The sequence below is a fragment of the Artibeus jamaicensis genome, unplaced genomic scaffold (assembly GCF_021234435.1).
Source record: "Artibeus jamaicensis isolate MK-2021 breed Jamaican fruit bat unplaced genomic scaffold, CSHL_Jam_final contig_685, whole genome shotgun sequence".
Classification (NCBI taxonomy): Eukaryota; Metazoa; Chordata; class Mammalia; order Chiroptera; family Phyllostomidae; genus Artibeus; species Artibeus jamaicensis.
In genome coordinates, this window is record NW_026521924.1 from 19,923,474 (window position 1) to 19,939,161 (window position 15,688).

At 40.9% G+C, this 15,688-nt stretch overlaps 1 protein-coding gene across 1 annotated transcript in view; it reads left to right on the top strand.

Annotated features, from left to right (window-relative positions):
* The window catches only part of CTNNBL1 (catenin beta like 1), a 150,775-nt gene that overhangs the window by 18,321 nt on the left and 116,766 nt on the right, over positions 1-15,688 (top strand). The window contains exons 2-3 of the mRNA XM_053671149.1: positions 10,907-11,095; positions 14,955-15,061. Coding sequence (XP_053527124.1) covers positions 10,907-11,095; positions 14,955-15,061 — 296 coding nt within the window. The remainder of the gene's footprint in view (positions 1-10,906; positions 11,096-14,954; positions 15,062-15,688) is intronic.

Sequence of the window (15,688 nt, forward strand, 5' to 3'; positions counted from 1 at the left end):
CCACCTGCTTCCATTGTCTGCAGCAGAGAGTGCTTCTTAAACTTGAGAAATCTGTTTGAATTTCTCTCCTTCATTTGGATTCTTATCAGGGTGGGACCTCAAGGCCAGTTTCCTGTAAGCCTTTTTCAGTTCTTCCTGGGTGGCATTGGGTTTGACCCCCAAAACCTCATAGTGAGTGATTTCTTTCACCATTTTTGAGAGCTGGTGAGCGGGCCCAGGCAGGTGTGGGGGAGCAGGAAAGAGTGCACAGTTCTGGAAGCTGCTGCTCCTCCGCTTCTCACTGAGTGTTCTGGAAAGTTCCCCTAATCCAATTGCTTTATTATCCTTCTTAGAAGTAATTATCCTGAACTTGGTGATTATTATTGCCATGCATTTGTTTTACTCTTATTGCTTAGTATGTATTCCTTGATATTTGAAATTTTCTTTTTTCTTACATGCTCCAGTGAATATTCGTTAAATATCTCCTTGTGCATATGTCTGGGAATTCCTCTAATATTAGTAATTGTACATAAGGGTCGAATTGCTAGAATAGTCATAGACTGCATGTTTCTGAAGTGTTATTAGGTATCACAAATTAGCTCTGTACTCATTTCTACCCCTTCCACTCAGCAAGTTGGAGCAGTTCCTGTTTCTCCATATCCTCACTAACACATGGTATTGTCAGCTTTTTACTTTTTTCATTTTTGCCAGTCTGATGATGATACCTCATGGTTTTTACGCGTAAACAGTCACCTACCTCTGGCAACCATGAATCTCTGTGTATCTATGAGATTGGTTTTATTTACATTTGTAGATATGTTTATTTATATTTCTCTCTATATTTTTAAGATTCCACATATAAGAGAGGTTAGCACAATGCCCTCAAGGTCCATCCATGTCGTCTCCTTCCTCTAAGCATTGGTCCATTGGTGGACACTTAGGTTGTTCCCATATCTTGGCTATTGTAAATAACACTGCAACAAACATGGAGTGCAGGCATCTTTCCAAGTTAGTGTTTGCATTTTCTTTAGGTAGATACCCAGAATCGGAACTGCTGCTTCCTGTGTGACTCTATTTTTAATTTTTTGAGGAACCTCCATACTGTTTTCCATAGTGGCTGCACTAATTTACATTCCCACCAGCAGGGCACAAAGGTTCCCTTTTTTTCACATCCTCCCCAACATTTGTGATTTCTAGTCTTTTTGATAATAGCCATTCTAGTAGGTGTGAGGAGAGAATCTCGTTGTGGATTTGACTTACATTTCCATGGTGATTAGTGATATAGAGGATCCGTTTATGTACCTGTTGGTCGTGTGTATGTCTTCTTTGGGGAAAAAAAAGTCTAGATCTTCAGCCCATTTTTTAATTGTATTATTTGTTTGCTATTCTTTGTACATTTTGGATTTAGCCCTTTATTAGCTACATGATTTGCAAATATTTTCTTCCATTCGGTAGGCTGAATCTTCATTTTGTTGATGATTTCCTGTGTTGGGCAGGAGCTTTTTAGTTTGATGTAGTTTCACTTGTTTATTTTTGCTTCTGTTGCTTTTGCTTTTGGTGTCAGATAAGGAAAATCCTCCCTAAGACTTTTGACAAGGAACTTACCACCTATGTTTTCTTATAGGAGTTTTATGATTTCAAGTCTTACATTCTCTTTAATCCATTTTCATTAAATTTTAGTGTACGGTGTAAGGCAGCGGTCCATTTTCATTTTTTGCATGTAACTGTCCAGTTTTCCCATCATCATTTATTGAAGAGGCTGTCCTTTATTGTGTATTCTTGGCTCTTTTGTTGTAAAGTAATTGACCATATATGTATAGGTTTATTTCTGGGCTCTTTGCTGATCTTTGTGTCTCTTTTAATGCCAATACCATACTGGTTTAATTACTATAGCCTTGTAATATAGTTTGAAACCAGGGAGTGTGATGCCTTCAGCTTTGTTCTTTCTCAAAATTGCCTTGGCTATTTGGAGCCTTTCATGTGCATTTCTCTGATTTCTAATTTGATTGGGTCCCTTTTTATATCCTTATAGAGGACTTAGTATTTTTTCTCTTTCGATCATAATTGTGATTTACATTTCTTGTCAGAAGTTAGTTATAAGTAATTCTAAAAGTCTGTTGTATATATATGACTTCGCAGTTAGCAATCATTAAGAGAAATTGAATTCCAGGCTTAGTTTTTTTTCAAAGCACTTTATCTTATATAATCTCATTCTCTCATTTTACTAAAGACAATCCTGTGAAGTATCTGAAAAAGGACAGAGCATTTTTATAAATGCATTTGTAAATAAGTCATTTTTATAACTGACTTATCTAAGGTTATGTGCCTCTTAAGTGATTCCCCGGAACCTTGACTTTTCCGATTATTGGTTTGCCCTTCTTTGCATTGTCTGTGTTACTTTTTTTTTTAGATCAGTGTAATTCTGTTATTGTTTTTGGACTGATGTCTAATATTCTCTCCAGCACCTAACAGAGTGATGTTTAGATTCGATTAGCTCAGTAAACACTTCCTGAGTGAATGAATGAATTATAATGGTTCTGGTGTAGCTGACAAAACATTCATAAGTCTCCTGAAATGGAGGTAGTTTACTTCCAAAATTTTACCAGTGCCTCTGTTAGCCTTGATAAATAAACTGAATCAACATTCAGCTTTCTGATACAGCTGCAGAATTAATCAGAGAACATGTCAAAGTAAATCATGGACACTAAAGTATAGTTTGTATTTCTAAAATAGAAACCCACGTACCCTTTGGGGGTGATATGAATATATATTAAGGTTTTAACGGGTAGTAAAAAAATTTGGTAGGAAAAATTGATTAAGTAGAATCTTCATGACTAGTAATTTAGATCATAAATCACATCCATGTTATTTATCAGCCAATCAGGTTATAGGTCATAAGTGAAACTGTTGGTGATTGTATTTTTGATACATTGATTCCACCCCCTCCCCACTGTAGACATTAATAAAACCTACATTTTTCTGTTATTATTATTGTCTCAGTACCTATAATTTTTTAAATTGGGAATTAGATAAATGAGGCTTTTTGAGGAATTTTTGGTGTGTGGTTTTTCTTCTAGAGAAAAAAATGGCAGAAAACTGCCATGATTCATTGATTTTTTAAAAGTTTTAAGCCTTTTTTTCTACATAATCTTTTTAAAAAGATTTTATTAATTTGTCCTTAGAGAGAGAGGAAGAGAAGGAGAAACAGAGGGAGAGAAACATCAATGTGTGGTTGCCTTTTGATCGCCCTCTATTGGGGACCTGGCCCACAACCCGGGCATGTGCCCTGACTGGGAACTGAACCAGTGACCCTTTGGTTCGCAGGCCAGTGCTCAAGCCACTGAACCAAACAGCCAGGGCTAAACTTTAAGTCTTATAAGGGTATAATATATAACTATATATGATATCTGGAATTTTCACTAGGGTAGTTTTTAAAATATGATGATAATTCCTTACATTAGTATAGCACTTTGGAGTTTACACAGGGCCCTTTTGTAAGGTGTTTTAATCATCACAACAACCCTTTGAGGTGGGTAGAATATTCGGTGTGTGATGACTCTGATCCCTAGTTATGAACTTTGGCTGATGGCGGTTGTAGAATTAGAGCTTGTGAGCTTTTTCAGTTCTGGTGCCTTAAGCAAATTTGCAAGGGATCCCTGATGTTAAACTTTGGCAGGTTTCATGCCTGCAAATATTGACTGAGCTGGAAGTCCTAGTTGTAAAATGTCACCAGTGAGTGTGCAGCCAGCAAAGGCAAGGGAAAACTCATTACTGCAGCTCATCTGTAACTTCTGGGTCAGGCCACTCACTACCATTTGGTAAAAATTAATGTCTGAAAACTCCATTTTATTCTGACAAAATAGAACCAGGCAAGGTTAACAGCAGATGATTCTGAGCATTTCAAATTGGTTAAACCAATCCTTCTACAAACTTGGGTTTGTGATATTCCATATGTGTGATTATTTGAAGAGATATCAGAAAGCTTTAAAATTATGAAATCCCCAAACAATGGTAGGAAGGAATTTAATTACGTATATACTTCCCTTTCTTCTCTATTGCATGTTCCCCCATATTGATAGTGTTTATTCTGAAAAAGAAAAGGCAATGAGAGATGAAGAAATAAGACTACAGTCTTAAAATAATATGAAGATTTTTTTTCCAAATGCGACCTCTTTTATATTGCTTTAAAAAGGGAAGATTAGGGACTGGGGAAGAAAATGATGAATTGAAAGGTTCACCTCAATTTAATGGACTGAGTGATCAAAAGATGGAAGGGCACAAATTAGGGAGGAGGTTAAATTCCTGTCTCTGGAAATGTTTGGAAAGCCCCAGCCTGTGTGTAGTGAGATGTTTTAAAGGGGGTTCAGACCTCAGATCGGGTATGGGGTCAGACCAAGGGCTCCTAAAGTTTGGAATGTCTTTGTGCCTCAGAATTGCTGCAAGAGGGTATGAATCCAGATGGACACAAGCATTTTCTGTAGAGTGAGTCTCAGTATCTTTCTCCCTCCTTTCCTTTCCCCTCTCATAAGTATGGGTGTTAAAAACACAAATTCAGTGAAATGTGTTAGCAAACATCAAGTAAGGTTTTTATTGTCATTATGGCTTTTCTCAATCACTGGATACTAAACAGTGCAGCAGGAGGTGGGGGTCTGTCCAATATTTTGACAGTAAAAAAGGATCTGCATGTAAAAACCTATGAATGGGAAACTCTTTTCAACCTTGAGGTGCTTTGATTTTGAAGCAGGTGTTTCAAAGACAGGTAGAAAGCTGCTCGCATTGTTTTGGGCCACACTATGTTCATACTTTAGAAACATTGCCCTTTATGAGCATACATACATTTATACATAAATGGTTGTGTGAGAGTGGTTATTGTTCATAGTTTATAGATTGAAAAAACTCAAGAGAGGGTAAATACTTTCCGTGACTGCTAAGTTAGAGGGACCAGATTTGAATTTAGGAAAATCTGACTCTAAAACTCATTCTTCCTGCAGGATATCACCATTGCAAACAGGTTGGCAGTGACTCGTTAGTACGGTGGAGAAGACAAAGACTGTATGGGAATTAGAAGCCTTGTATTTTTGGCCACCAAAGACAAGTTGCTTAAACCCACTTGGCTTTGATTTCCCTGTCTATAAAAAGAGGGATAAACTGTATTATCTTTTGCAGCTCAAATTTCTGAGTCTTATCATTGGTTGATATTTGCAAAATAGCTCTTCATACCCCCACTTGGAAGGCTCTTCTGAAGTTGTCGTAGGGAAAGAACTCCTGGTTTATCATAAGGTTATAGAAGATTTCTTTTGCCTTTGTTCATTTCCTTAATAGGATTGAACATATTTTTTCTTCCATTAATCTGAGAGTGCATTTTATGAAAATTACCCCCTTTTATAGCCAGGTAACTTGGAATATTGAGCTATATTTAGACTCCCCCCCCCCCAATACACATCTACACTGTTATATCCTGGTACAAATGTGCTCTTCTCATTAATAATTGCACTGTGTGTTTTCATAATTTATCATAATGATACCATTATTGCTTATTATAGAAGTCCTTTTTCTCCCCTGCCCCCACCCTCAAGTCTAATTGAGGTCGAGACAGACCATAAATGTGATAATATAGGTTGCCTGCTCAGAGGAAATAGAGTGGGTTTCATAGTGAAGTTTTAATTTAGGATTCGTTCTGGTGATGTAGCCTCTTCCTATGGTACATTACTTTGAGCCCAATATAACTAACTGCATGTTCCCACAGCCCCTCATTATAGCTGCCGCTTCTCACTGCTTTTTAATTAAAAAAAAAAACAGAGAGAGGGGAAAAATGAAACCTAAAGCTTAGGTTGGATATTGTCTAGGTACACAGGGAGTATTCTAGGCAGATTGCTTATTTAATTTTTTAACTCTTTCAAAGAGTTCATGGAAATATCTTGAGTTCTGTTTTTAGGAGGTGGGTAACATATATGCCGGGGTAGGCAAAGGTAGATTTTCATTTGTGGACACATGAAACAGAGTTTATTCTTGTATTATTAGTTATTAATTATTATATGTATTTGCATTACGACTGTAAACCTACACTTGCTCACCCTTATGTATGTACATAATCATCCATCACACACTCTCTCATATATATAATAGGCTTCAAGAGTTTTGGAAAGTGAAGGCGTATGTATATAAAATCTGGAAGCTTTGAGCAAGTGGGACTCCTTTGTGTATCCCAGAAAGGCTACCAGCTGTGTGGCTGGGTGGGGGCAGTTCTTAGCGAGCATTTATACTGCTCTCTGCCTATTGGGAGTAAGGCAGGGAATGGAGAAGGTTGTAACAGTCCTCGACTTCAAGGCTGATGTTTTGGTGCATCAGAAGTTAAGAGTTAATCATTTTTTCCTCTAGTTCTGTGGACAGCAGAAGCAGAGAAATGACTTTATTAAGAACTTTTTTTTTTTTTTGCCATTCCTTCATCTTGACGGATTCCATGTACCTTTCAGATACCAAAACAAATTAATCTCCACAGGTGGCTGGTAAGAATGGCTTCATGTCTTGGGGTCGGCTGTGTAAAACACAAGCAGAGCCGGGGCCCGAGCTGCTGACCTCGCTGACAGGCCAAGGGGCCCCTGTTCCCGTGCAGATTCAGCGCCCTTGGGCTCTTCCGTAGTGAAATCAGTTTGACAGCTCTGAGGCTCTGCCCACGTGCACACTCTCGCTTTCTTTTGTTCAGCTGATCAGTCTCTCAGTGGTGAATATTGGTCACTATAATCTAGAAGTTTATTTTCAGGTCTCGGTGTTGTTGGCTTCACAGTTTTTAGTAGGGAATCTTTCACAAACAGGACTTCAGCTTTATATGAGTCCCTGTTTCACTCAGGGTTGCTGGAAAGTCATTTCTCTTTGGTCTTTATTAGGGGACAGGAGCTCCTCAGATGAATATCTGCTAGATCTGTGCCGTCCACTGCGGTGGCCACTAGCTGCGCATGGCTGTTGGGCCCGTGAAACGAGACTCTGTCTGTGTGGAGACACACTGTAAGTGTACAGTATGTCTACCAAGTTCCAAAGACTTAATATAAAAAAAAGAATGTAAAATATCACACTAATAATTTTTCGTACATGTTGAAATAATATTTTGGACATACCGGATTAAATAAACTATATTATTAAAATTAATTTCATCTGTTTCTTTTTACTTTTTAAAATGTGTCTGCTAAAAAAGTTATTTTTCAAGATTTTATTTATTTTTAGAGCGAGGGAAAAGGAGGGAGAAAGAGAGGGAGAGAAACATCAGTGTGTGGTTGCCTCTCTTGCATGCCCCACACTGGGAACCTGGCCCACAACCCAGGCATGTGCCCTGACTGGGAATTGAACCGGTGACCCTTTGGTTCAAAGGCTGGCACTCAGTCCACTGAGCCACACCAGCCAGGGCTAAAACGTTTTATGTTACATCTGTAGTTTGCATTATATTTTTATTGGACAGACTGAGACTATTAAGCCCCTGATAGCAAAGCAGTGTTTGTCTTATCTACACTTAGGTCAGCAGTCCCCAACGCAGTGTCTTATACATAGTTGACATTTGTTCAAGAAATGAATCCTAATCTTTATTATTCAGAGCTGTCACATTTCAATAATGAATAGGAATTTCTCTATGTGGAATGTCAGTATCTGTAAAAGAGACAATTGAGGGTTGAGAAGAAAAGTAAAGAACAGAAGTTAAGATTTTGCCTTTGGAGAGAAAAGTACTGAAATAACGCGTATCAGGGCCTTTGAACAGCTTACCCGTCTGTTGGAGAGGAAAATGCTGTGTTGCCGAGGGAGCTCTATCAGAGCATCCTAATGGGCTCTGCTATCCTCTGCCACAGGGTGTCATGATAAGAGTTAAATGAATACCCCCATGGGAGAAGGGCGGGAGTTGGGGAACCTAAACGCTGCCTGCCCCCTTAGTGATGCTGTGCTGAGACTATTCACGAAGATTAACAAAGCTGTTCTTGTGTCAGGCATCCACAGTGGCCCTGTCTATCTGTGTTCCCCTTGCGACATTACCCTCACGCAGCGGTTTTCAGACCTCGTGCTGCATGCGGCGTGCTGGTGTGCCCCAAGAATTTTTAAAACATGCGGTACCCGGCTATTTAGTCAGGGGCACTGACCTCTTTTCTATTAGATTGTCAAATAAAAAAAAGGACAACAGACAACACAACGGTAGCCATCTGGTGTGAGTGAATCAAAATTGTACCTGTTTTTCTTTTAGATTGACAAAAAATATATTTTCGGGTTTGCTGTAGAATTTTAGTAATTAGTTCATGTGTGCCATGAGGTTGAAAACGGTCGCCCTGATGGAAGCCTGGGACTGCTGCTGGGCCAGCTGATTACTTGAGGACCCTTCAAGCCTTGGGATTCTTTAATAAATTATTTGCTGGATGAATGGTTTAACAAATACTAGTTTAACTCTGCCAACGTCTTGTATTATATTCATGTGTATATATGTTCTTGCCTAAAAGTCCCTCAGACCCGTCACAGTTAGGATCTTGGAATCAGAGTAGATTAGCAAATTTCCCAGAGACCAGGTTCAACTTTTAGAAGGCGCCAGGTTGTCTTTGCAAGAGTTTATTGAAGGACCTCAGGCATTCTGTTTCCTGCTTATAAAATATAACTGTTAACTACTTCTCTTCCCCAGAGATGTAGCGAAGATTAAAATAGGTGCTTTAAGTTCTCTGCAGAAGGAGTGCTATTTCAGTGGAAATTATTGGAGTTAAAAATGAAACTCCTCCTGGACCTCTGAGATGTTTGTTTTAAAGAAGTGGATTGGCAGATGTGTTCAAAAGAGGTATTGCTAGTGTTCTTTTGTTTTGCATTTCTGAACTGTGGCAGTATTTAGCTTTCTCCTTTTAATTGTGGTCCACTACTCCTCTCTGCCTCCAGTGATAAACAACACAGAAATCTCCTTTCTGGGGAGGCTGCGGAGCTCCTGCTCTGACTTGGCTGCTGCCGCAGTCTCATGCTAATCAGAATCACAGCAGGGCTTGTTTTATGAGCCTGAAAGAATTAGTGCTCCCAGGGCTGAAGTTCCTTACCTGCTGGGGAGCTACAGATTTAGTTTGGAGCCTGCTCTCTTTTAGGATCAAGCCACCTTTCCTTCTCCTTTGCACATGAAAACCACCACCTCAGTTTTGGTGTGGTCCGTGTTCACTGGCATATTGATTTCTCGTTTTTCTTTTTTTAAAGTGCAGACCAGTAATGATGACAATGAATTTTTTTATTTATGGGAAGAGGTTGTGATCATATGAAAGTATAACCTATCTCAGGGAGACGAGGAACAGAGTGAAAAATAGCAGGTGGTACTCCACCAACCAAATTGTCTATTGTGAGTTTTCTAATGTCATACGCTTAAAGTCACTGAAGCACCTGGTCTGTGGAACCAGCAGGGTACATGAATATAGCCGGGGTGACTTTGCACCACTGGGACAGTAAAGTGCAGTGACAGCATGAGTGTCAGCTCACAGTGAGATGTGTAACGTGTGCAGTAGAAATGTGTCTGTTATTACCAGACAACTTAGCAAGCTGGCAAGGAATGGACATTTTTTCCTGTGTGGAAATAACATACCATCTCACACCTACCATACTGTTGGCTATTATAACAGATAAAGAATAGCTTATTTGAGGAGGCTAATGCAAATGTTTTATGTTGGGGAAGACAGAATCATGTGGATTACCTCATAGTAAGAATCTTTATATTTATTTGGTGCTGTTATAGTTTAGAATTCTTTTATCTTTTGGTACAAACTTCCACTTATAAGATAAATAAGTTCTGGGGAATCTAATGTATAATGGCATGGCTATAGTTAACAATTTTGTACTATAAACTTGAAAGTTACTAAAAGCAGTTCTTATGTGTTCCGGGGGAAAAAAAAAAGGTAATTATGTGAGGTGATGGAGGTGTTAACTAACCTTCGTGTGGTGATCATTTTACAATATGTATGCAAATCAAATCATCATGCTATACACCTTGAACTTACACAGCATTATATATCAATTATGTTTCAGTAGAGCTGGAAAAGTAGAAAATAAACGGTACATATACCCAAAAGCATCCTTTTGAAACTCACAGGGAAAAGGGTTATAATCTCCATTTGCTGATGAGGAAACTAAGGTTTCCTTAGGTTAAATGAGATGCCAGAAGTTGCAGCAGCGGTGACCTGAGCTGAAAGCAAAGATGGGGCAGTTCAGCGCCCAGTGTGATGCTGTTTCTCCGCACTGATGGAAAGCAACTACGAGAACTCCAGAAGCTGCAGTGTTCAGGCAAAATGAGGTCGTAACAGTCCAGTGAAGGAGCTCAGGACTAGGGGTCAGGCCGTGCCTCTTCTGTTTTTAGTGCTGCTGCTGGTTTCGTGACCTTGGGTAATACTTGACCTCTGGGCCTTACTGTACTCTTCCATGAAGTAGGAGCTTTGGAGTGCAGGAGACCCTTGGAAGTTACATGTAATCTTCTCTGTTTGAACTATTTGGGGGTGATGGTAGTCTTCCTTAGATGTGAATTAAAGCTATGTGCTCAGGGATTGGTATTGGGGATTATGTGTATTAAAGTCACCTACAAGGTAGTTGGCTTTTTATTTTTCCTTAAGTAACAAGTAAATTGAGCATAAGCCAGTGCCCCCATCTCAAATCGACTCTGTTTCTTATGATTTCTGTGTGCATAGGAGCTTTTGTGAAGTGGTAAAACTTTGCATATTGAATAAAGTTTGTAAAAAAAACAACCAAGCCATCAAAATTATAGGTGACTTTAATCATGCATTTATAGAATCATTAAATGTTTGAAAAATACCACTTAGAGCTTTAATCCATTTTGTATGCTGTGGTGCTGTTTAGTTGGGGAATTCTTGGAAGCTTTTAGAATATTTGCTAGGTATGCCCTTCTACACCTTTTCCAGCTGTAAAATCCTGTGTTTGTTTTCTCTCTTAGCCCAACAGGGGCACCAAACGTCCCCGGGATGATGAAGAGGAAGAGCTGAAAATGCGTCGCAAACAGGCTGGTACTCGAGAACGTGGCCGCTATCGGGAAGAGGAAATGACTGTGGTAGAAGAAGCAGATGATGACAAAAAAAGGCTCCTTCAGATTATTGACAGAGAGGGCGAGGAGGAAGAGGAAGAGGTAAGGTGGCAGAAGCGGGCTGAGATGGCTGGCTCTGACGGTCTCTGTAGACTGTAATCTCAGATACTTAATTACTCTGAGCTCTCCAGCTTAATCTGTAAAATGGAGTTAAGAATACTTGTTTCACAGAGTTGACATGAAGGTTAAGTAGGACAATACGTTGGGGAAGCGTTTTGCAAAGTGGAAAGAACATTACAGATAAAATTTTTAAATTATTTTGGGTTGTGTGTCACAATCGGGGCCCAAGCGCAGACCTGTGGGTGATTCGCATTGACTGAGGGGCTCAAGGAGGCTTTTCTGGACTAGACTCAGGACACAGAGTGGAATTTTATTGAACAAGCAGACGATGGGCTCTTCAGGAAGTTGAAATGGCATTAGCAACGCAGCAAAACTAGAGAAGTTTGGGGGAGCTGAGGGATTAGCTGTTTAGGGGTTACAAAAAAAAAAGCAGTTTAGGAGAAGAGATGCATTTCTACTGCTTTCAAGATTCTTTAGAGCCTTTGCCCCCGCTCCTGTCTCTGGTCCTTACTTCTCTGAGTGCCACCGGAATACTCTTCTTGTCCCAACGAAGAACCACCCTTTGTACAGCTGGTTTCTCCTCATTTGGGTGTCAGTTCCTACGTTCCCTCCTCAGAGAAGCCTTTCTGATCTCTGAGGTCGCCCTGCAAGTCATTCTCTCCTTCTCTTACTGCTTTATCCGGTGTGCTCTCTTCACGGTGCTGATCATGATGTGAAATGTCGGTTTGTTTATTTTACTCATTTGTTGTCCCCTCCTCAGCCTCCTGTGAAAATAGGGACGGCTCTGTTTGGTTCAGCACGCAGAGCGCCCAGAGCAATGCCTAGCGCTCCGTAGACCCTTAATAAATATTTATTGAATGAATAAACGAATGAGGCTGAAAAGAGTAGAAGTAAAAATATCAGTGATTAAAAATAAAATGGCCATACCTTTGTGTCTCTTTAAATCCTTAAGTGTTAACTGGTATGTTATTTCACTTTGGCATTTTGTTCGATATGAATTATGGAAATAGATTCTTAAGGCCCAGCTGTTTTTTGGTTCTCTCAAAGACAGGCTGCTAAGTTTGGATTTTAAAAATGAAGCCGGAACAGTGCGAATCGAAGAGGGAAAAAAAGTTGATTTGTATTTCACAAAGGTCATTACTGTGTTATGATGGTAACTGTCATTAGCATTTATACCAGGGCTAATTTGGGGGTCTGCCCCTAAAGGGGGGTGACACACTGGAAATCCGTGGTGGGAGACAGCTCCGAATTTCCGCTCCGAGGACAGCAGCCCTGCCAGGCTCTCAGCCAGACAGCGTGTGGAGCACATCCTCCCGCCTCCCGCCTCCCCTCCTTCTCTCTCCCTCCCCCCAGCCCTCTCCCTCCCTCCCTCTCCCTCTCTCTCTGCCCTCCCTCCCTCCCTCCTCACTAGCTTCTTCTGCTCAATCTGTTGGCCCTGCAGCAGCAGTTAATTGGCAGGTATAATTCCCGTGTAGGGCAAGGCTGGTACAGGAGGATTAGGATAGTGGCTGTCATGGGTAAGTGGTTTTCAGCCTGAGAGACGGAAATATAATGTGGGACCAGCCTTTCTGTTAAGGGACAGGGAAAAAGAGATCGCTTTGTAAAAATGACACATGGAAGGCTCCAAGTTCAGGAGTTATTTTCTCACTGCCACCAAAGTCCCATTTGATGAAAAACAAGTGATGTTTGCCCCTGTAAAGTCACGTGAACTTGTAAAATATTATTGTCCTTTTTGTGCTACCTCACCAGCATTCATCTTTCTGAAATCTCCCTCTGGTTCCTGACATTGAGCTATTGGAGATACTGCTGTGGCCGATGACTAAGACTGATAATTCAGTTTTCCTGCAGTGTTGGAGAGAAATTAGAGGAGGGAAGGCCAGTCCCTGGAGAGGCCAAGACTTTGGGAATCCTGTGAGAGCTATATTAACACTAATACTTTTTTCCTGCAGGGTGAGCAAGATGTTAGTTAGCCAAGGGAAAGAAGAGCAGTGGATATTGAGGTTGCTTGAAAGTGATTTAACTCTTTCCTAGAAATTTGGTTTATTTTAGTTAAATCCCAGCGATATGTTGGGCACATGGTGCCTATTGTGAAGAGTAAGAATACCAGCTTCCATTGACGTAGTATCGTCTCGTTTACAAAACAGTCGTGTGTACCTCATCTCTTTAGAGTTCCTCTGTGACCTTAGAAGATACAGGTAGTACTTCCTCCCTCCCTCTCTCCCTTCCTCCCTTTGTCCTCTTCCTCTTTTCCTTTCTTCATTCCTTCATTAGATCTTCACGTGGTGCCTGCCGTGTGCCAAGCATTGTGAGGGAACAGAGGAGTCAGCACTGGACAAGTAGACGTGGGCTACCAACAGGGCTGTTTTCCCTGGTTTGGGGTCGGGCCAGTCACCTGGGCCAGGGCGTGTCGGACCTTCCTTACGTGCAGGGTGGGGCAAAAATAGGTTTACGCTTGTTTGTATGGGAAGTAATACAACAACCAATAATGATGTAAGAATAAACTGCATTTTATGTACTCAAGACTATAAATCTACTTTTACCCTACCCTGCATGTCGTGAAGGATTTGGAATTTTATTCTGAATGTCAAGTGGATGAATTCAGGAAAGAATTATGAGGCAGAAACAATTGGATTTGGTGAGGGTTTGAGGATTATATTCAGCCCAGTAGCACTGCAGTGTGACTAGTGAACGGTGAAGCTGGGTCGGGACGCTGACGGTGCCAGGGCGCTGACTTCGGTTTTTACGTGTCTGGGAGCCTCTCTTTGGGCTGTAGACCCACCCTGGGGAGGGGCTGCGGGTCCAGGAGACTGTCTTAGGGTCCGGGAGTCAAGGATGAGCATCTGAGAAGTGTGTCGTGCCCGAAACGAATTTCTCGGTATCTTCCTCTTAAAGCCTAATATAAACAAATCGAGATTTAACAAAGCAATAGCTAGCATTTTTTAGTGTACTTAGAAAATTATGGGATGATTCAGTGCTTTTCAGAAAGATCTGTTTCAGGGTCTCTTCATAGCAGTTTCTTTATTGCTTTTAGGTGTGAGTTATGGCCAATGACTACAAAGCTATAAAGCTGAGAGTTGGGAGAGGGTTAGGCAGAGTGTATTGCGGCACATTACACTAAACTGGAAAATAAACTGAAGAGAAAACATTGCTGAAATTTTAGTGTAGATTTTCTTGGTGGAAATGATTTAGTTTTCAGAAATTTATATACCTTTGTGTAGGTGTTATTCTAGTATATGAAATAAGAAAACTCTGTGTGATCTACTAGTTTTTAAATGTTTCCTCTAATTCTTGATGTTATATCTGGATTCCAAGAACCTGTGTGACTCCCTCCTCTGCAGGTAGTAAGGACCAGACACAGTAATGTGGAAGGAATCTACCAGTTAGCAGCCGTTCTTACGGTCGGTACAAACATGGGTGGGGGGTTGGATTTGGCTGGCGGACCACAGTTGGCTGACCCTTGTGTGGGGCAAAGATTGAGGGCCACTGTCACTTACTGAACAAGCCTTTTTAAACCACTGAGTGCTATCTTACCTCTACAACCAAGGAGAACAAGGACAAGAATAATATTAACTAATAGTTGTCCAATATTGTTGCTTACTCCATGCCCTAATGAAATATTTGCTCACGAAATATTGGCTGACTAAGTCTCCAACACCGTAAACTGGACTTCCTGCGCTCGATGTGAGACAGAGTGATACCAACGAGCATGGGATGTAGACCCTTAGCCCTCGAGCTAGTGGGGGAGATAGACTGTGTGCATTTCACCCAGAACGGCGAGTGGCAGAGCAGCATGTAAAACCCATGGAAAATGACAGTTGTTATATTTGTCCTTTTATACCAGGAGGAGCCATTGGATGAAAGCTCAGTGAAGAAAATGATTCTTACATTTGAAAAAAGATCATATAAAAACCAAGAGTTGCGGATCAAGTTTCCAGACAATCCAGAGAAGTAAGGCCCTGTTTTGCTGATACCCTTCTCCTCTGAAGTGCTTTGTTTGCTATGTTTGATTGTTTTGTCTGCTTTGGTTTTTGCAATTGGATTAGGAGTCCCAGGATGATTTGCATGTTTGGGAAATCACTAGAAGGACTCACAGGGCTCAGAGTCATTGGTACTGAGGGCAGACAACCACGTCAGCAAGGGGAAAGATATACCGAGCAGAGTCTGGAGAAATTCATGCACAGACTTCCCATGTGCCCCCCACCCCCCGTGGGGTCAGGCTGATGTGCTCCATTCCCCCACAGTGAAATGTATCAGCACGTGTGCAGTGTCTCTATCCAGAGATTCTGCCAGGGTATTTGGTGAGGATAAGTCCTGTAGCCACTCTGCACCAGGAACACCGACCCTCAGAAGGAGAGGCGGAGAAAGCAGGCTTCTCACACAGGAAACCTTTCAGAAGCCATGTTCCCAGATGCCAGCCCGGGAACCAGGCCCTTGTCAAGATGAGGCCTGTCGTGTTAACTCCTTTCTGCATCATTCTTCTCAGGGCCCAGAGGAAGGCACTTACTACAGTTAGGAAGAGATAGTTAATACATTTAATACATTTAATACTACCTGGCATTTAATACAGTTAGGAAG